Source organism: Lepisosteus oculatus, chromosome 5 (assembly GCF_040954835.1).
Source record: "Lepisosteus oculatus isolate fLepOcu1 chromosome 5, fLepOcu1.hap2, whole genome shotgun sequence".
Classification (NCBI taxonomy): Eukaryota; Metazoa; Chordata; class Actinopteri; order Semionotiformes; family Lepisosteidae; genus Lepisosteus; species Lepisosteus oculatus.
Window position 1 is genome coordinate 61475258 of NC_090700.1, and position 21367 is coordinate 61496624.

General features: G+C 37.7%; 1 protein-coding gene across 2 annotated transcripts in view; it reads left to right on the forward strand.

The window, feature by feature from the left end:
- The window catches only part of LOC102682563 (AT-rich interactive domain-containing protein 3B), a 60648-nt gene that overhangs the window by 11636 nt on the left and 27645 nt on the right, over positions 1-21367 (forward strand). For both annotated transcript variants that reach the window (XM_015343368.2, XM_015343369.2), the window contains exons 3-4: positions 18819-18893; positions 19098-19170. In XM_015343368.2, coding sequence (XP_015198854.2) covers positions 18819-18893; positions 19098-19170 — 148 coding nt within the window. The remainder of the gene's footprint in view (positions 1-18818; positions 18894-19097; positions 19171-21367) is intronic.

A 21367-nucleotide genomic window follows, 5' to 3' on the forward strand; every position in this document is an offset into this window, starting at 1 on the left:
ACTTGTTTCACAGTTTGATAGGGTTGTTTGTATAAACCCAAACTCATGCACTCCCTTCTTAATGGTGGAATGATACTTTAATGAAAGTGTTGCAGTAGTGTGCTCTACAGCCATAGTTGTTTTTAGCCAACATGAATGTCAATGATAACCGTTTTTTTATTAGTAAACCTAATAACTTCAATAACGCAAACACATATTATACATCGGTAATACCAGAAAAGGCTTCATACTTGAAGGAGAACTATGAGGTGTGCTGAAAACTGATGTGCTCTTGGACAGAACAGTCAATTTGATTGATATATTTTATATATTAAAGCTGAGAAATAAAGTTGAACTACACTTTTTTTTGGCAGCAGGTTAAACAAAAGTCTGCAAGCTTTTATTTTTTTTAGTGCCTTGACAGTAGAGTAGCCTTTAAAACGTTCTGGCTTTCACCTTGCTGTTTAGTTGCAGGACAATAAAACTGAATATAAAACTGGTTTGAAAGACAAGGCATACATTGGACTGTTTGCTTGTAAAAAGCTGTTAAAGTGGATGGCATTTTTTTGAGAGATTTAAGATATGAACGGCATTTCCAATTAGATCTTTTGAACCAGTGAAGAGGTTTAAAAATATTTTCTCGTTTTAAAAGGCAGAGGTTTAACAGCAAGGCCACAGTTTTGACTGTTGACAGTTTCTATAGCTCCATCCCCTGTACATGTATAAAATGCATATTGATAAAAAAAATAAAATGCAATCTATGGTGATTTTAGACATTTAATAGATTTTTTGGTTTGGAAACTTTGGGTTTCAGAAAGTACATCCTATGAAGGACTTGAACCGTAGTATAGTTTTTTTTTTCCTCAGTCTTGTGGTTTACTTTATTCTTGTTTCTCAACACCAAACTGTTAAAGTGACATTAAAATGATTGGAGGGTGAGCTTCAAGGCTGAGGAATGTGATATCTTGGTGAAAGGGATTTAACTGAGCAAATGTGGCTAGCTGTTTGCCTAACACAGCTCCCAATGACCAGCAAATCTGTTTGCTTTGGCTCCTTGCGCTGACACATTGATAAGCTTCTTCCAACTTGTCTCTTTGTCTTTCCCTTCCCTTCTTTATTGAAGGGAGTTCAGGGTGGGGCATGGGGCCATTTGGTCTGATTTCTGTGGCCTCTGTGCATTGTGGGGTGATGGTCTAATTGCTGTGATTAATCTCCATTTTGTTAGACTTTGCCTGGGGACACACATTTTGCTCAAGCCTCAACAGGTGTGGCAAGAGGCAGACACCCTACATCTCAAAGACTTGTAGCAGCTCGTTTTCTGGCCATTTGACCTTCTGTTTCAACTATTGTCTTCTTGGCTCTTTGTAAAAAAAAAAGGGGGGGGGTGTGCTTTAAATTTCATGTTATTGTACCTTGGCCAAGAGATGCATTTTAATTTAGAAGGGAATAGACTTCTTGAATAAAATACAAGGTCAGAACTGTAAAGGAGAGATGCATTACCAGCAGCTGTGTTTCACAATGAACGTGCCATAAAGGTCACAACACTGGAAATGTGAGTGGAATCGTCTTTGGGCAGGGGTTGGACAACGGCTAACATTTGTGTTGATTAATATCTGTGGTGCTGTCTTATGAAATTCCATTTATTTTCTCAATTCTGTGTGCTGAGGAGAATTCAACTAAGAGCCTTCTAAATTGCAAGTAAATGCAATTTTCTTGTGCGGTAACAAGCTTCAAAAAGACATTTCAGTAACATTCAGCTTTTATTGCAATATGCAACATCTAAGACAAGAGGAAATGGGCATAGTATGAATCGCCCCTTTGCAGTGTGCATTGTTTGCAAGTACTATATAAATGACATTTCTTAAATGGCCATTGTTCTTCCATATTTTATTGATTAGTTCTCTTAATTATAATTGATTATTCATTTTTTTGTATTGCATAATGGTTTACTGTACCTATAAATGCAATTAACAGTCTTAGTGCAGAACTGCCCATTTGTGAACACCTAGTCAGAAGGATTTTTTATTAACAGAATTACATTGTCATTGGAATGATTTTACAGATGGGTTTGAAATATTTATAAAATAAGATCAAAAGACCTTTGCTAAGTCAGTTGTTTTATTTGAAACATTGCTTACTCATACAGAACATTTTATTGTATAGAAGTTCTAACTGATCTTGCAGCTCATACACTGCAACCTGTAAGATACAAATCATTATTTTAAACATGATCCTCAAGCTAAAATTCAGTTTGTTTGAGTGTGTCATTTTTTTAAATTACTGTGAAACAATAGGTAGTAGAATGTATAGTTAAAAAACCTGTGTAAAGACATTACCTATTCAGAATTATAGTAATTAATTCTTTGCATTGTATAAAAACGTAACTTCTCATGACATGCATAATAGTGTCTCTGAACAAGGTATGTTTCTGTCTGAATATTAAGATTTTATGGTGTATCAAAGTAAAAACAAGCAATTTTTTAGTTTGTCTCTGACATGACTTCTGTGCTAACATGAAGCATGCAATTGTAAAATGCTGACTTTAATAATTGATAGTCTTAGGAAGCCTGTTCTACAGATTTTAGCCTAAAGCACATATGTAATATATATACAATGTACCATTCTGTTCTTTTATTTATCTTCTCTTTTAACATAAATCTTGTGTTTTTTTAGAAACTACTATAGAAATGGAATTTGCTTAATTTATTTCAAGCTGTTTACTGTAAGATCAGCAGTTATTTTCTTTTCACAATTTTCTGTAAAATGTTGCAGTGTTGTGGTGTGCTTTTGAATTGCCGACTAATTTCAGAATATGAAAACCCATTCCAGATTTGTGGATGTACTTCAGTCAGTGTAAGCCAGATGGTGCAGAAAATCAGTGCAGTTTAATTAACTGGTCTCCTCAAAAATCTTTCTGCTTTCAGTTTATACACTAAAGGCTGTTTTCTGAATTGAGAAGCTCAGTCACCTCAGAAAGAGAATTAAAAGTATTTTTTGAATTTTGCAGAATCTGTAGCACTGCTGGTTCATGCTACTATATACTGGTCTGTTCCATGAGGCACTTTACCAGCTTGGTAGTTGAGGGTCAGATTCAAGCTGTGATAAGAAATGTTGAATTATAAAAGATGTAAGTTACCTGGTATATTTCAGATAATAAATGTACTTGAACTAGACAATGTAATTTTAATTTGTCCAAACATGTTTGTGTAAACAGTATCTGTTCTGCCAAACCTCCTGGGGTGTATGTGTAAAAATTAATGCAGATCTGTGCTGAAGGGCTAAGTGATCATGTCCACCAATATTTTGTCCAAAAAACCTCACTCTGTTCATTTAGAGAGCATTATACACCACTTACCCCTGTTAAAAAAGGCCTGCACAGAAACATCCCTATTGTTAAATGATAATAAGCTATATACAAACATACATTATATGCTGCATATTGTTATTATATATTATTGTTACAGATTATGTGCCATTTTAAAGATTTTTAGAAAGGTTATGAATTTTACATAGAAAAAGGTCATTTTTAGGAAAAGCTGCTGTATGTAACATGAGATTGTGGTGTTAACAGACAGCTGTTCAAAAGCCTTTTTTCTGTTGGCAGGTGTCTAAATCTAGTCCTCGATAGGCATAGGATTTGCTGTTTTTATTCTTTCTCTTTAACCAAATTTAAACAAGAATTTGCTTAGTTCAGCAGATTATTATCAAGATCTTACAATGGCTTACTACAAACCTGGTTCTGCTCAGGTACGAGATTTACACTGCCTGCTTTTAGGCTTGCTCATGTAGGGTTTAAGTTTTTTGAACATTGTTTAATTTTGCAGTGCTTATTCTTACATTTTTAGAGAAATGGACGCTAATAGCTGATTCAAGATTTGTGTGTCATTTTCAAACTTGAAATGAAGGCACTGCAAATATCTTTTATGCATTTACTGCCTTGTTGGGTGTAATTGGCCTTCTGCATGCTAGGTTGTGATAGGCATAAGCTGTTTTACCCGTTTCAACCATCTGCGATTGTTTTTTGTTTAAGGCAATCAACCTCTCCTTATACTGTCAAACATCTCGTATAAGTCTCGAAGAAATCCTACATTTCATAAATGATAAATGATTAAGTGTATTACTATCAGTAATGTCTGGAAACTCCTGCCCCTCAGTTTTGCTTGAATGTTTTTGCTATTAGCTGCCCAAATGTTATTTCACCAGCCCTTAGGTTTATCTCTCAGGTCAGGTTTGGCAACAAGCTGTAATATGATCCTTCTGCTGTTACTAGATAAAGAGCTGTCTCCTATCACAGTTCTTGTCCAGTGGAAGCATTATAAATTATTCCAAGAATTCAACAAAGATTTAATTGCAGTTGTTCAATTCAATTGAAATATTACATGCCCTTTAAGGCCTGGTATTTGACTGTGTCCAGTGAATCACAAATTACTTCCAAGCTCCTTATTGTCTTTAGCCCGCAATTGCAGAAAAGGCCTTTTATGCTGAAAAATAATGAAGGTGTTGATACCCTTCTGAGAAGGTTTATAAATGTTGGCTTTCCATTAACTGCTCAGGAGCATTTCACTCCATCATGATGTTTATGAATTGGACACAAGTGTCAAATGGAAATGACCTGTTCATGAATTTAAATATTTCTGACATAAATAGACCACCCAATGAAATATTGGAATACAATTTTGTGAGCTATTAACAAATATTCCATGAATCAGTTTTAGTTCACATGGAAAAAATATTTAACCATTTCATGTAATTGAAATTCGGAAGAATCTGAAATGCTGAATGAATTTTAGCATCACTTTTGTTTGCATGTCTTTGTTAAAAGTACAAATATTGTTCAATGTACTTCATGTTAAATAGCTCCAGTACAAGAAGGACTGTTTTAGTGACGGTGTCCAAATAAAATATTTTAAGAAACTAATTTTAAGGCAACCAAACCATCATTTCTGTATTGTGATAACCTAAATGATTAAATAAAATCACAGATCTTTGATGAGTCTGGAAGCATAATTGCTGTTTTTTTCTTCTTCGCATTTTCCCACTTCTGTGGGGTCTGCTTTTTTTGCACCAATTTTTCCACTTCGTACGGTCTGCAGCATCTCGGAAGGTGACTTTTGCGAGGCGCATGTCGTCTTTCAGCCGATCCAGCCAGCGCGTAGATGGTCGTCCACGGGGCCGGCGGCCTTCCACCTTCAATTCAAGGGCGGTCCTTGCCATTGATGTGTCATTGCTGTGGAGCACGTGTCCACACCATCGCAGACGTGATTCCCTCATTTTCTCAGTGATTAGGGTGACTTTGAGTGATTTTCGCACCTCTTCATTCATGACATGGTCTAGCCTTGTCAAGCCGAGGGTCCATCGCAGCATCTTCATTTCCATCGTATGGAGTGCCCGTTCATGTTTCTTTGTCGTTGGCCAGCATTCAGTTCCGTATAGGGCCACTGGTCTGACCACTGAGCGGTAGACTTTGGATTTTAGGCGCAAAGGGATCTTCTTGTTGCACTGTACTCTAGTGACCTGCTACCATTTCATCCAAGTGGTGCTGACTCCCATCTTGGCGTCTTGGAGGGTAGTGCAGTCTGAGTTGACACATGAGCCTACGTACTTGAACTGTGTCACTTTGTTCAGTTGGACCCCACAAGCTGCGATTTTGCCATTGGTTTGATCACCACATTCCAGGTACTCTGTCTTCTTGATCTTCAGTTTCATCCCGAATCGTTCAAGGCGCATCTTCCACTCCTGTACTTGGTGTTCGGGGCCGTGTCGCGTTTCACTTGCTATCATAACATCGGCGTCCATGGATGCCTCGTTTGGATATCTTTGGTCACTGTATCCATGCAAAGTATGAATAGCAGAAGAGACAAGGCTGAGCCTTGGTGGACGCCAACATTGATCGGGAAGGTGTCTGAGGTTCCAGCTGTGCAACGTACCGAGCTAGTGGCCTTTTGGTACAGGAGCTTTGTCCAGCTGACATAGGCTTCGGGAATGTGGTGCTGTCGCAGCGCCAACCAGATGAGATCGTGTGGTACTCTGTCGAATGTCTTTTCACAGTTTTTCACAAAGCTGCATTGGTTTGGCGAGATATCGACGATGGTTCTTAGGCGTGCGTCCAGCACGCGCTCGAAAATCTTCATTGTATGGCACAGCAGCCGGATCGGCCAGTAATTGGAGCAGTCATTAACGTTGCCTTTGCCTTTCCAAATTGGCACTGTGATGCTGGTTTGCCATGTTTCCGGGGGTGCCTTCTTCAGTGATCTTATTGAAGGTCCGCGAGCCTCTTCCAAGGAGCTTCCATACTTCGGCTGGGATGTCGTCCGGGCCAGTTGCTTTCACACTTTTAATCTTGTTGATTGCGTGGTTACTTCTGCGGTTGTGATGGTTGGTACTGGGCCGGAGATGGTATCAGTTGCTGGTAGTGGAGGATGCGGAAATTCATCATTGCATATTTTCTCTAAGTAGTCCTTCCAGTGCTGGAAGATGTCTTTTGGCTTCTGCAGCATCTGCCCATTTTCATCTTTGATGTTGATAACGTGTCCTAGGTCTTGTGTGGCGCGGTTGTGTGTGCTGGTGAGTTTGTAGGTCGTGTTTGCCCCACCAGGCGTGTCCAGTTGATCATAAAGGTCTTGGTAGTGTGCCGCCTTTGAAGTCACCACGGTTCGCTTTGCGGTGGATTTCAGTGCCCGGTATCCTACAAGATCTTCTTGGTATTTTGTCTACCGCCAGGTCTTGTAGGTGTCCTTTTTTGCCTTGGTTGCCTGCTGCACATCGTTGTTCCACCACCAGGTCTGTTTGTTGATAATGCGCCGGTTTGGTTTTGTGGTTCCCAGGGTGGTTGTGGCGCACGTCTTGACACATTCAGCCAGGTCGTTCCCATCTTCGCCTACTGTTGATCTTGGATTGGGCACCAATGGTCCTAGTGTCGCCTTCACCACCATTTGATGAGTTCAATCTTGGTGGTTGGTCACGCCGGGGTTTGGACAAGGCGGACTTTGGCATCCAACACCAATAGCCGATGTTGTAGGGCAATGCTGTTGTACAGGATTACTTTGGTGTCAGTGACCATTTTGAAGTCTCGTTGTCTCACCATCCAGTAATCGATCTGAGATGTTCGACTGCCTCTGTAGTAGGTGGTGAGGTGTGATTCCCGCTTTTTGAAGGTGTTGGTGATGACCAAATCCTAGGTCTCCGCGTGCTCTAGGATCCAGGTGCCGCCTTCATTACGGTTGCCGTGTCCTTGTCCGCCATGGTTATGATGGAAATTATATTGGCTTAGACGTGCGTTTCGAGGTCGTGCCAAAATTTCTCTTTCTCCTCGTCTGGGCAGCCAGTCTGCAGTGCATAGCATGACACAACGCGCAGTGTGCTGGTTCCCATGCAGATTTTGGTGGACATGAGGCGGTCGGTGATTCGGTGACGCTGTCGCGGATCCACTGGCTTAAGACCACACCGATGCCATTTTGTGTTGTCTTCTTACCATGGTAGATCAGCTTATAGCCTTCTGCGATTTCTCTTGATTTTGGGCCGGCCCATTTGGTCTCTTAGACACAGGCAATGTCCACTTTTCGCTCTTTCAGGGAATTAGCCAGTTCTTGGCTTCGGCCCGTCATTGTTCCGATGTTGATGGTCGCCAGCCGGATCCTTTTTGGCTGTTGTTGTTGTTGATGATGGACTAGCTTCTTTAACAATCTCTGTCCTTGAGCCGGTAGCCCTCGCCCATTTTTCCCTAGCATTTCCTGTATGTCATTGAGTTGTCGTGTGCATTTCAGACTGAATTTGGAAAAAAAAATGCTGTTTTTTCCCAAATACTTGAAAATGTTATACAATTCAGTCTGAATTGGATAGTCATTGCATTGTAACCAGTATCAATTGGCAGTATTCAAATGTGAATCTGAATTCTTGCTACTGTATGCTTTTGTTTCTGTAACTTGGCCGTCATGTAAAGGGCTCAAACATGCAAGCCCAGTACATTCCAAATTTTATATATGCAATTCTAATACCAGCAAGGTGAATGTATGTGAAAATGTGTTTGTGTTAACAACGATGACCATGAGAAGACTGTCTTTATGGCACATAACACTAACTCCTGTTGTTTCAAACCATTTTTGCAAGGAAGTAGTTTTATTTTAGTGAGCAGACAATTAGCACTTGATGCACTCTTTCTGCTTAAAATGATAGCAATTGTTTTTTAAAAACTGCTGTACAATTCTGTTAAGAGCTCTGTGGCAAACTGACATGAAGGGTAAAATAGCAAAGATTAAGTCTGACTACCATTTTGTTCTTTTGTCCATTTGTATTCTTCATTGTAAGCTGCTCTTGAGAGCACAAAGTACTTTAGTGATGAATTCCAAACTAGATAAGCATTGTATTGTGGGAAACATCCACACCAGGCCATGTCGGGGTTTCCTGTAGTTGCATGCAGACCAGGTGGGCCTCCTGTCCAAAAATTGGTGCTGTCTGGCCAAATAAATGTGTCAACACGAGATTCCATATTGAAATAGTTGTAATAATACACCATAAGATCATTTGCCAGCCAGCAGCCACAGCGGTACATAAATGTCTACATATTGTAACTCTCAATTCTCACACATTGGAAGGGAATCTCACGGTCTCGCGTATTTCCACCACATCTAGGCTGATTAAAAAAAATGAAGTAACGAATGTGAAATTCTGAAATTGTTATAGAGGCTCATGAGTCTGTTAATTAACCAATGTATTTTTTGTATGTGATTAAAAGAAACCATTAATACATATTGTAAGCCATCATAGTTTTCGAGAACCTCACACATCAGGGTTCTGGACCCTAGAGAGCTTGTTAGTAAGACGTAGAAGAATAAGTGGAAGGCTTCTTAAGAGCTGAATCATCGGGTCACAGATAAATACCATTTCCCTTTGTCGCTTGCCTATTAATTTTCCAAAGTGAAAAAAGACTTATTGCCTCACTGGGTGTAACACAATAATAGCACTTCAATATCAGGAAGAACACAATGGTGACAAAAAAAAAATACCTATGTGTTTCAAGCACAAAGGTCTTCCGTGGTCAGCATCACGGGTAGCCTACATCTTTGATGAATTTTATATGATCTAACTAATTTTTGTGGTCAAACATCTTATTCAGGACCATATAGTTTAGTTACAATAATAAGATAGATAGTTTGCATGCTAGTACAGTCATCTAGCTGTTAGATAGCTAGGGGGTGAGGCTGGCGAGGTGGTGGTCACCAGATGGGCTAGGCTTCTTCCTGTGGGAAACTTATGTTGTTGGAAATGTGATCTGTAATGCAGTGTATCCAGTATACAATGTATTGTAGATTAACACCAAATGTAGTAGAATATCATTCTGTTGCCATTACATTTACAGTCTGGTTAAAGGCTGTTTCCATACAATCTAAAATGGCCCCAATGAGAGCCCTTTAGTATGGTTGTTGATTAATAGCATTGTAGACTTCTAGTGCGCAAAACATGTTACTTACATGATGAATTCTTCCTCTATTTTCTGACACTTGGAACTGTTTTAGTTTCTTTTGTGGGGGATGTTTTTTATAGGTGGTTTTTATTAAAAGTTGCTCCACTAGACATGTGTATAAGTTTATGCACTTCATTGAGGTATTCAGTTACCAGTATCATTTGGCGTAAGTGAAGACTATGCAGTCTTAAAAATGATGGATGATATTTAACTTTGTTGTGGCATGCTTAGCCTTGAAACTTCCATCCTTGAATATGAATATGAAGTATCACTAAGACTGGATTGGATATTTCTTTGCTGTCTGCTATTTGGAAACTAGCAATTTCGAAAGATTAGTAGGGTAGTTACTATAATGACTTAGTATCAAAAACTGCAAAAACATTGTTCCATTATTCTGAGTGTAAATATACCCTGAATGTTTAAAAGTTGCTGGGTTCTACATAATTTAGCTAAAATGTTTGTCCTGAAATTATGGTACTGGCAAAAACTGATGTGAAGTTAAATCAACAATTCCATTTATTTGCCCTGCTAGTGGCATAATTTAATGTTTTTGGTCTAGTTGTTGATTATATCCTAAGCATGTGGGTGGACCTTTGAGTATTGCCATATTTTTCAAGTGTCAACCAGTTGAATTGCAAAATTAAGATTGTTGCCTGTCTTGCTTTGTCTCGTGTAAGAGTTTGTACACAGGAAAAACCTGAAAAACCTGTAGGCTGGATTTAAAACTGTAACTGTAGGCCCTTATCCTTTGAATCATGTCATCAATGTGCACTTTGCTAAATGAGTGTTGGCCTATGTGGAATCAGGCAGCACAATATAGTGTAGATCTAAAATCAGATGCAGACCTTCCTTTGCAAATACTGTAGTTTTTTTTTTCAAACCTCTGGGAAAAGGTTGTACAAAGATTTTAAAATGTTTTTTTCTGCTTTCATAAATTCTGTCAGTACTACACTAGTATTTTTAAATTAACTTTTTTTTAGAAGTAAGCACTTACGTAGTGCTTTAATGCTCCAGAACAGGAAAATAAGTTTGTTTCAATACAATTTTTCTTTTGCTTAGTAAATTAAATAGCCTTTGAGGGCTGTAAATACATTAAGATGACAAAACTTTATTTTGTTACTCTTATTACTGTATTGCTACTGTTTAGACCCTAAAGAAGTATTACTATAATATTTTCTTCAAGAATCTTTTTCTTCAAAAAAATGTTTTGTGCATGTGTAAAAAAAGAAAAGCCAGTATTTCATTCTGCTCTATTTGAACTTCACCACATTGGTAAGAGTTTTTATTTTAACCCAGTGATTTTGGAAGGTCAAACCTTTGTCATACACGTGTCACAAATGGAGAACTATATGGTATTAAAAGAAGTCGCTAGCTGTAAAGTCAAAGAGCAGAGCATGATGAATTATTCATGGCTCTCTCTCCAGCACTACAGGTGTCTTAAGACTTCCTTTTTACAGCAATCATAAGGACAGCTAAGAACACTAGGGGCTGCTGGGACAAAGGCAGGGGGTCATGTGAGTATGGGGTTGACAGAATAGACAGTCTCCCACTTATGAATGGGATAGAGGATGCTAACAACCTTTTCTGCCAGTTGGCGGTGAGCTACCATTTAAATTAAACAGGATATACGGTCCAGCACTGCTTTTTCATCTTCACGATTCACTCTTCTCAGTGATGCATTCCATGTTATTTTTGTTCATTTTGAATTCTTATATAGATGCCTAATGTGATGTGATGATTGAATTTAAAAGTGTACAGAACTGTTGAAAATAGAAGAATGCATGTCCAAAGACTTGAAACACGATAACACTAGGTAGGTCTATGAAATATTCAAATTAATTTCACCATATATATATATGTTGAATTGTTCGCATGGATCTAAATCTAAAGGTTAAGGAATGTTTCTAAAATTGTACTCTTCCAGAAAAACATGGGTCTCCTGAAATAGAAATTAAATGGTTACAGTTTTTATTGCTGTCGTGGGGTTTTGCTAAACCTCACACTCATCTGAGAGTCATTTTAGTGTGGATAGACTTTTTATTATACCCTTCTATTATAACACAGGATCCATTTAGAATAGGGAGGGGTTCAGTTTTACAGCTGCACCCAGACCCAGAAGTTAAATGCCACGTGGCTTATTTAGTGTCAGTATAATAAACCTCAGTCCAAGAATATTATTCCAACTCACTAGGGGTCATGACAGCCATTGAAAGGATTAGGATATTACTGTTACAGGCAAATCTGGACAAGGCTTGAATCATTCTTTTTTTTTGCTCTCTATAATGAGCAGTAGTAGATACTGCTACTTCAGTCCAGAAAGTTCCCATATGAGAGACAGCTTTTAGGTTCAGGATTTCGCTCAAATGTTCGCATGCTTCCCACCGGTGACATGAAATGAAAGCTGGGTTATTCACACCCTGCCATTTATTAACAGTAACTGGACACCACGGATGTCATCGGGTTCATTTGCCCTGTGTTTACCTTTCCATGGGCCTCAGGGATTAAATCAACCACATTATAGAATGTGAATGACCTGTTTATGGGTAACCTAAACAATCTGATTTTTTTAAAGGTGGAATTGAACGCTTTGTAATTAGTTAACCCGCATATGCTACTGAAAAAAGGAAATAAAAAGCCACTTTATTTTGTTAGCTGTATCGCTTTCAAGAAGAGAGTTGAAATTCTCAGCCCAGGTGATTCTGCAGCCCTGTAGCTATTACATCTACTTCATTAGGCCCTTGTGTCACACTGCTGACCATTACTGATCTTGAATTAACCAATGTTAATTTTAATATTACACAGATTTGAACTTGTGTGGTGCAAGGTCATTTTTAAATATTCAGTCATGAAGAACATTTACATTTGTTTTATGGAATAGGTTTCCAAAAGGAATACCTAAAATGACTTGCAGTCCATGAAGGCTATGTTTTTGTTTTGTGAACTTGATATAAAATACACATGTTGGAATTTTAACATTCCGCTTAACTAAGCGATCTCTAAATGAGGAGTTTGAAGCTCTAGCCCTGTAAGTTAGAATGGTTTTCTAGATCTTTTTTTAGCCTGAGCCCCAAGTTACTTATCTGAACAGTCATGAACTAAATGGAAATTTTAAACCCCTGCGTTTTAGAATTTATGAAAACCGATTGTATTCATATTGCACCATTTACACAAAATGAAGGAGTGTTAGCCTGGAAAATGGAACAACAAAAAAAGTGCAGCTAACATTAGCTGGTACCATGAAACTTTATCATTTATTTCACATTGATTGTTTTTGGTAGAAGCATGTTGTTAAAATGTAGAGATGAAAACTGCTATTAATTTATGACTTTTAGCTGGATTCAAAAGCATTGAAAATGAAACTGGACTGGAGTTTGGCAATTGGTCGCCTTTTGGTAACTGTTCTGGTTTCCCTTAAATTTGGAATATATGAAATGTATTTTTCCACTGATTTCAGATTTCCATACTTGATATCCTTCATGTGCTATTTTTGTTAATCATCTTCTCTTAATATTGTAGGTATTTATTAATATTTTAATTTCCATATCTGTATTTGAATATTGCATTATGAATTTGTTTTGGTTAAAATGTTACTGAAGAAACATGTTTTTTTCCCCTTTTGGGGTGCCTTTCATTTTGTGCTTTGTATTTTTCAATTAAGCAGTTGTTTTATTGAACTGAAATCTGCTGCAACAAAACGCAGAGGCATGTAGCCGCATGTGAAGAGGATGTTGATCAAAAGAGGAATGTCAAAAATCACAAGAGACCCTTTATGTTTTTATTTTTAAACCTCACACACAGTTGATTTTTTGTGACAAGTCTTTATCTGAGGAGCTGTGTAAAGTCTCTCTTTGATTGCCAAACAGGCTCTTACACCCCCCACACGCACACATAAAGGCGTTTTATTTCTGCTCTTTGTAGGGTTTTGGCAGCCGCCCTCCTGTGTAATGCTGTTAAAGGATTTTATTGGGAAAACTATCCGATCAGTAATCGGGTTATCCCAGACCCGTGACTGATTGGCCAACGGCCCAATTAGGGATGGAAATGAAGCAGATGAGCACCTGTGTTAGTGGGTCATTAGGAGAGGAAATGATCTCATTTCTTTGTGCCTTTTTTTAGGGGGATAGCCTCTGTAGCAGGCATGGTTTGTGGTCAGTGCCATAAACATTTGATGTCATATTATCACTTTTATGTGGCAAAAAAATTGCTCAAACCTTTTCTAACTGCATCTGATTTTACACAGATACCACTTTCCTTAGTTTATAGCCTCCCCCAACACAGTGTCTGTATTTTCATTTTTGGATTTTGTAGATTGTTGGATTTCTGAAAATAGGGAGCAAATATTAAGCTGCAAATTTAAACACTTACACTTAAAACATAATGGGGAGAAAAGTGAAGGGAAAAGGGAAATTGATCCAAATCAGAGAGTTTCGCATTGTCTTGACTTCAAGATATTGTTTTACATTTGTAAAATTAAGGGTCAATCAACTGCTATAACCAAATAAATGAACAGTGCTCAGTCCTCCCATTATCTTGCAACCTTTCTTAAAGTGGCATTATGTTCAGTGGTAGCATTTATTATTAACATTTATCTTCATGCATTGTATTCACTCTATCATTAAAACCTGAATTGAGTTTTACAATACGCTTGGTGCCTCAGGGTTCCCAGCAGTTGTCCAGTTGACATTGTGATACCCTTGAAACATGTCTCTCATATTTATTTACCCTTTTATGCTAAATAACCACATCAGTTAAAAAGGAAAAAAATCTGGTAATTGCAAAGTGAAAGCTTTGTGTTTTGATACAGTTCAATCACAAATATCTTCACTGGCCATCAGCACATAGCTTTCTGTCAATTCTACAGCATTCATGTGCAATTTAGAGTGGACATTCTGGTTCTATTGCTCATGTGTGAGACACTGAATGTTATAGCTCCACGTTTATTATTAGTTTTACCAGTCTTTTAAAAATAATAATAATAATTGCTTAAACTTATATAGCGCTTTTCTGGACAATTTTATTCAAAGCGCTTTACAAGTAAGGTTGATCCCCTCCACCACCACCACTGTGCAGCCTCACCTGGATGATGCGACAGCAGCCAGAGTGCATCAGTACGTTCAACACTCATCAGCTCTCAGTGGGGAGGAGAGCAGAGTGATGAAGCCACTTCAGAGATGGGGATTATTAGGATGCCATGATTGGTAAAGACCAATGGGAAATTTGGCCAGGACGCCGGGGTTACACCCCTACCCTTTTCAAGAAATGCCCTGGAATTTGTAACGACCACAGAGAGACAGGACCTCAGTTTTACGTCTCATCCGAAGGATGGCGCCTTTTTAAAGTACATTGTCCCCATCACTATACTGGGGCATTAGGACCCACATGGACTGCAGGGTGAGTGCCCCCTGCTGGCCCCACTAACACCTCTTCCAGCAGCAATTTTAGCTTTTCCCTAAATGAAGGACTTGTGTGAATCCCTTAATCCTTGATCTCCCAGTTGAAGCCGTTTCACAATGCCGAAGACCAGGCACCAAAGACCAGGGTGATGGAACCTTCTTGTGTACAGCATATTGTCTCTTAACTCTTGGTTAGACAGTTTCCATCTGTTTTTGTTCCATCTGTTGAAAGACTCAGTTATGTTTGAACAATACTGTTTGAACAATACTCTATAGTATAGATATACTATACTATATCTTTAATGTATAGTTTAACTTTTGGGTTTACTGGGTCATTCTTTTGTGCTTTCCCTTTTCTCCTCTTTTTAATTGTTTTGCGCATATGCAATTGTACTGTGCTTCCAGTTTCTTGAAAGGAAAAATGCTGAACATTAGAAATCATAGATGGCACGCTATGTTGGGTATACAGAGAAAAGTTTATTTTGCGTCATGCAATGAATACCAGGCATTTAAATTTGCGAACCTTTAGAGAAAGTGTTTTCTGCTGGGGTAATACTGGCAGTGTTACACTGAAGGGTTAAGGGTAGTGTGTCAAGGGTTAACTAAAAGTTCGCTATGAGCAGCAGAGATACATTAATCTACAGCTCTGGTCTATATGCAAGGCCTGTGGCTAAAAGGGCTCAGACACTGTCATAAAAGTGGCTTGTTCATTAATAGCTGATACAGCAGATTTGGTAATAATCCAGAATCTGCAGCTTTTAGCTGACACTTGCTTGGGCTTTAATTGAATTACTGCAAGCTCATCACCTCATATTGAGGCAAAGCTAGAGGATGATGCAAGTGTAAAACTGGAATGGAAGAAAATCCAGCATAAACTGTTCATTCTATAGTGCTAATGCAGAAGCCAGCAAAGGCGCACAACCCAAACTATTGAATTGTTTGCCTTTGTATTAAAAGTACTGGGTGAAGTAAGCTTGAAGGAAAAGGAGCAATTTCGCTTAGGTGTTTGAGTTAAAGGACAGAAAACCGAAGCTTTCTTGTGGTTTAGACCTGATTTAGGTGGTGGTCTTTCCTTGCCGTTATGACTAAGAGACTGGAAGGAAATGTATTGTTTTGGCTGGAGCTGTGGACCCAATAGGCAACGTCTTGAAATGTGGCTCAAAAATAGCATGGCTGAGTATAGGGGCAGTTTGTTAGAATCTGAATTACTAAAATGTTTTACCGTATTGTTTAAAACATTTGTAATTTCTTCCACCTATTGGTGTTAGCCCATTTTTTCTGCTAAGAATCTGCCAGTTGACGAATAATTTATCTTATTAAAGTACAAGCACTTTGCAAAGAGAGATGGCTTGTGTAATTAATAAAACAGCTCAATTGGTGGAAAGGGGGGTGTGGGGAGGTGGAGACAGAGAGACTAGATTTTGACAGTAATTTACTAATTTAATAATAAAAAGCTATTAGATTAAGGATGGAGGCTCCACTAATAAAATTAGCTCTTTGTTCAAATTTTTGCGATGCTGCCTAGCTGTTCGGGCACGAGGCTCATTTTCATCTTTAATGCATGAGGTGATGGTGTTTGGCATGTCTGTTCTACAAATATCTTGTGTTGCTGCTTTTCTGGCCATTGATGATATACACTGAGCGGCAGGCCACTCAGCGACCCTGAACCTTCTGCTGCTGCTTGATTTATAATCCAACTGTGGTAGTGGGGGTGGACAATAGAAGAGGCCAGCCTGTGGGACAGAGGTTTGCTGGAATGTCAGAAACAGGCTTGTTTTCACTCGCAGGCCCCGACATATCCATTTACCTATGAACATGGAGGGTGGTGGTGGGGCTCAGAACAAAAGGGTCTGTGGAGACTGGCTCCTGGGCCTTTGAATTTTGAGAGGGAGGGGGTTGAAGGTGGAGCACATGGAATCCTGGGTGTCTTGTCCACACTTGCTGTTTTTATCACACTTGTCAGGATCAGCACTAACATACCTGATATGAACAAAATAGAATAGGGGTATCCCTGAAGGAAGGTGTAGAGTCCTGGCTGTCAGTTGTCCCCACACAAGTAAAAAAAAATGTTTTGCTAGTGGACAAGCAAATAACATGTATAATTTTGCTGCTTTTATAGACAGCACTGGTAAAGGATCGTTTTATACATTGAAAAAGGTTCAGTGTTACCCTTAAATAGATATGCTTAAATTTATTTTTTATTTATTTAGGAAGGGAGAAATGAAGGGAAGGCAAATTTCTTTAAAAGGTGTTGGATTCCCTTTTGTTGCTGTACATCACAGTAAAGAATAACAGTTGTCCTACTTATTTAGGACTCAGTCTTTCCACAATTTTATTGTAATTTTTTTTAATCATGTTACAGATAAATGATTGTTGTAGATTGAATTATTTGCTGTAGTTTACAATGGTTTAAAACTATTATATATGGCTAGATTGTTTTCCATAAATAAAATCTTGACTTCAGAAATAGCATAAAGTTACTGTTATCTAGTTTGGCTGGTAGTAACTAATTGATCTGTGGATCCCATCCATCCATTTTTTCCAAAGATGTCTGCATGGCTGGGTATTTTTTTCCAGACTCTCAGAATGCTTTCTGTAAAAAAAAAAAAGTACATCACCTTAAGTTGAGGATTAATTCCTTATCTGTACTATTTTCTGTCTGTACTAAATCCAAATTCCAGCTCCTTGAAAGGTCACACATACATTGAATTTCTGTAATTATTTAATATTGAGCTCATATTTAATATTGAACTTTCCGTCCTCAATCTCAAGAAACAGCTGAGTATAGTATTCACTTAATACATCAACCGTTTCCCTTTCATTGTCTAAATGTTTGCCATTGTTATCCCTGAGACACTGTGTTACTCTTTACAGTTGTTTTGATGTTGTAATACTGAAAACATGCATTTTCAGTTCCATTGCCATATTCTTGCTCATTCTCATTTTTCTATCCTTTTTACCCCTACATGTAATTCATTATGTTCTCTTTTCATAACTAGATATTTTTATCTTTTTATAAAGTACTCTTTCTTTTCATTTAAATAATCTTTTGATTTAAACAATCAATCAATGGGGCACTGCTTTGTGTGCTTTCATTGATATATTCATAAGTTGTGTCTGTTGTGTGTTTCAGTTTGTGAACTGCCACCGTCTACTCTCTACTGTTTCCACATGTAGGCCCTTACCATCCTACAACTCTTAATCTGTCTTATTTCTTACTGTTTTGCTTTCCTGAAATTATAAACCTTTGTTCTGGGCTATGTACATAGTATATTCAGTATATACTTCAAAGTATAACATTCTAATCGTACATCTCTCACCTTTGTGTTTCTTACTCTATTATTATTATTTGAAAGGCCTAGAGCATGAGACAAATGTGTACAATTCCCATGCCCAAATACTCTGGTTATAGTGCTATACCTCCACCTCTTCCACGTCTGTCTCTTTCGAAGACTACAGTGTTTATCTCTTGTATTTTATTCTGAATACTCATGGCATTACATTAAGCACTAAATTATGTGGCCTTTGCTCCTTATGGCTAATAGCTGAGTATCGTACTTGAAATTGGTTTAGATTCTCTGTTGCAGTTTAAATGTTTCCAAATTTTGCCCCAAGCCGAATGATACTCATGAAAATAATCCATCATGTCTTTACAGTTAGCTTTTGCCATAGAAAGATTTCCTAGTGGTCAAGAAAGCAGGCATTTATTTCTGCACACTACCACACAATGTACAAGCACAGTTCCTGAGAAAGCTACTGATTTAGTCTTTTTCCAGAATCTTTGAGTATAGTACCATATCACAGCATTATCAAAATCTTGAATGATTTAATGGTACAGGCATAAATGGTTGTATAGCTCTGGTATTCTGTGCTCATGAACTGCAGGATTGCTCAGAAAATCCATGTGTTTTTAGGCTCACCTCAGATATTTTCATTGTTGCTTGTGTGGTATCAGCACATAATGTCCCCTTTCTCTTTTTATGCAGAATGGCAGTGCAACCTGGAGTGATGAAGCTGATGGAGGGAGAGGAAGAGGAGAGGCCTCTAGAGACTTTGCTAAGGTCAGCCTCAGCTGGAATTTCAGTAGTTCTGTTAGAATATCTCTCTGGGCTGCAAAAGACTAAAAGATTATTCCAGAAAAAATTATTTAATTCAGACTGGAACCATCTGTTTGAGAATCTTTGAAATTAAATCTGACGAAAAAGAAGGTTTCCCAGAGCTTTGAAAGTTAAGATTTTACATGTTAAAATGTTTTCCTTTTGCAGCTGTATGAATTGGACAGTGATCCCAAACGCAAGGAATTTCTGGATGATTTGTTTACTTATATGCAAAAGAGGGGTAAGTCTTTTATTTCTGAAGGCTTTTAAGAATTTACACAATGAAACAGTCTTAAAATACTGTACCTCTGTACTGCTGCTAATATATCACTGGTCCAAGGGGCTCCCTGCTATGAGTTTTTATTTACAATTTCCTTACTTTAGCATTGTTTAAGTACTTTTTATATTCGTTGGGCTATTTTTGCTATAATATGAGACTCTGTGAAAATGTTGGATTGTTGTGATTTGTGTGACTTTCTCTTTAATTTGGTAAGAGTGTGGATTTCAAGTCTTAAGATCTCTCTTTAAAAGTCATTTGGATGTGAAAAATAAGGCCATACTACTTCTGTGGAGAAAAAAACCCGAAACAACAGCAACCATCTGATAATGACATACAGGTTTTCACTTTATAACAAACCACATGCCTTTTTATGCAACTATAAAAGTCATTGTATATAATGAATACCTTTATTGGGCAAAATAGACATTTACTGTGGTCTTTGCACTGGTATTCTACAAAAAGAAAACAGACTGTAAATGTGTAGCAAGAACTTCAAGAGTGTAATATTAAACATCAAACACTTTCAGTGAAGTTTGAACTGCAGGTTTCTGATGGGAATATTTTTGCACATTCACACATTAAAACTGGTGCAAAATATTAACCATATGACTACAGAGGGTTTGCTGTAGCCACACTTGATGAATCCCTTCACACATTTTCCTAATTCACTGAGCAAACATATCTAGAAAGGGTCCTAAGGAGCAGCAATCTGCCTGTTATCTAAATTTGGCTCTAAAGTCTAAATCCTTCAGCCTCTGACCCCTGTGTATATTGGCAAATCTGATCACTTGGGACATGAGAGAAGTACGATTGAACACCACCTTTCCAATTCATATTGCAAGCATTTCACATTTCAGTGTACACTTTATAAGAGCTACAGATTGTTGAGTATAGCTCAATATAACTGTATTACTGACATGTAAGTTTCTCAAATAAGTTTAAAAAGTCTTAGTATATAAAGGGTTGCAAAATTCGAAGTCTGTACAGCCTGTCTAACTTGTTTGGCCATGGGTATCAATCTGTCAATCACGGATATGATCCATTTGTGTAAGAAAAGTGCCTTCTGTTCTTGATTTTAAATATACTTCTTTTACACAACACATTGTCATTCAGATAATATTTTAGTTCTAGTAATCATTTTTATTTTAATAATTAGATGGGAAAACAATTCAACAAATTCAATGCTATAATCAAGACTGTGTTTTCATAAAATAATTTGAACCCTGATATCTTATTTTGTGTTTTATGAAGTACCAATTCATTTTCTGGATGTTCATTCTTCAGATACTGGGATAGAAGAAGTTCAGACATTAGGCATCGTAAACATGCTCTCTTCCTTACACACAAAGAAAAGCTAAATGTATAATTTACATTACAATAATGTATTTTTCCTTTGTCATTTACCATCACTGTTTAATGTTCTCTCTAGAGCTAAAATGTCGGGCAACTGTTGCCTGCTAAAACATAGTTGACATCTGTCGGACAGATGCGAATGTTTGCTTCCAGTGTTAAGTTTCTTTTAGTGTTTTTACAGTGTTAGCATTATGGACAAGCTTACTGGGACACCATAATATGTAAATAACTTAAATTATTCTGTTTTTGTGATGAATGGGAAAAATTCATTGTAGTATTCTGAATTCAGTCATGTGGTTAGAAGACTTGAGCACTAAATGTGGTTCATCATTCAGTACTGTTCAGTCAAAAACACTTCTACTGAATAACCACTGTTACTGGTAATAGCTATAAAAACGATAAAGCAAAATTAGAAGACAGAAAAGATGTGAGAAACAAAACAGACTCCTTACATTTCCAGATGTAAACTTAAGGAGTAGCAAACAAATGTCAGGAAGGAAATAAAGCTTAAAATCATGGCTAGGGCAGACAATAGGCAAGTAAAATTTAAAGTTGACAAGTACAAAATTGACCATGCAGGAAGCAGGCCGATACAATATCACTTCTCATGAGTGATTTAAGACCTCATCAAGACAATGTGGGGGTGGAATAAAAAATGGATGTTTGGTTATGTAGCAAAATATTTGAAATTGAAATCAATGTAAGTTATAATTAAACTTAAAAATGCAGGAATAAGACTTCATCCAGAATATTGTGTTCAATTGTGGTTACCATACTACTAAAATGATATTATATAGTGTACCAA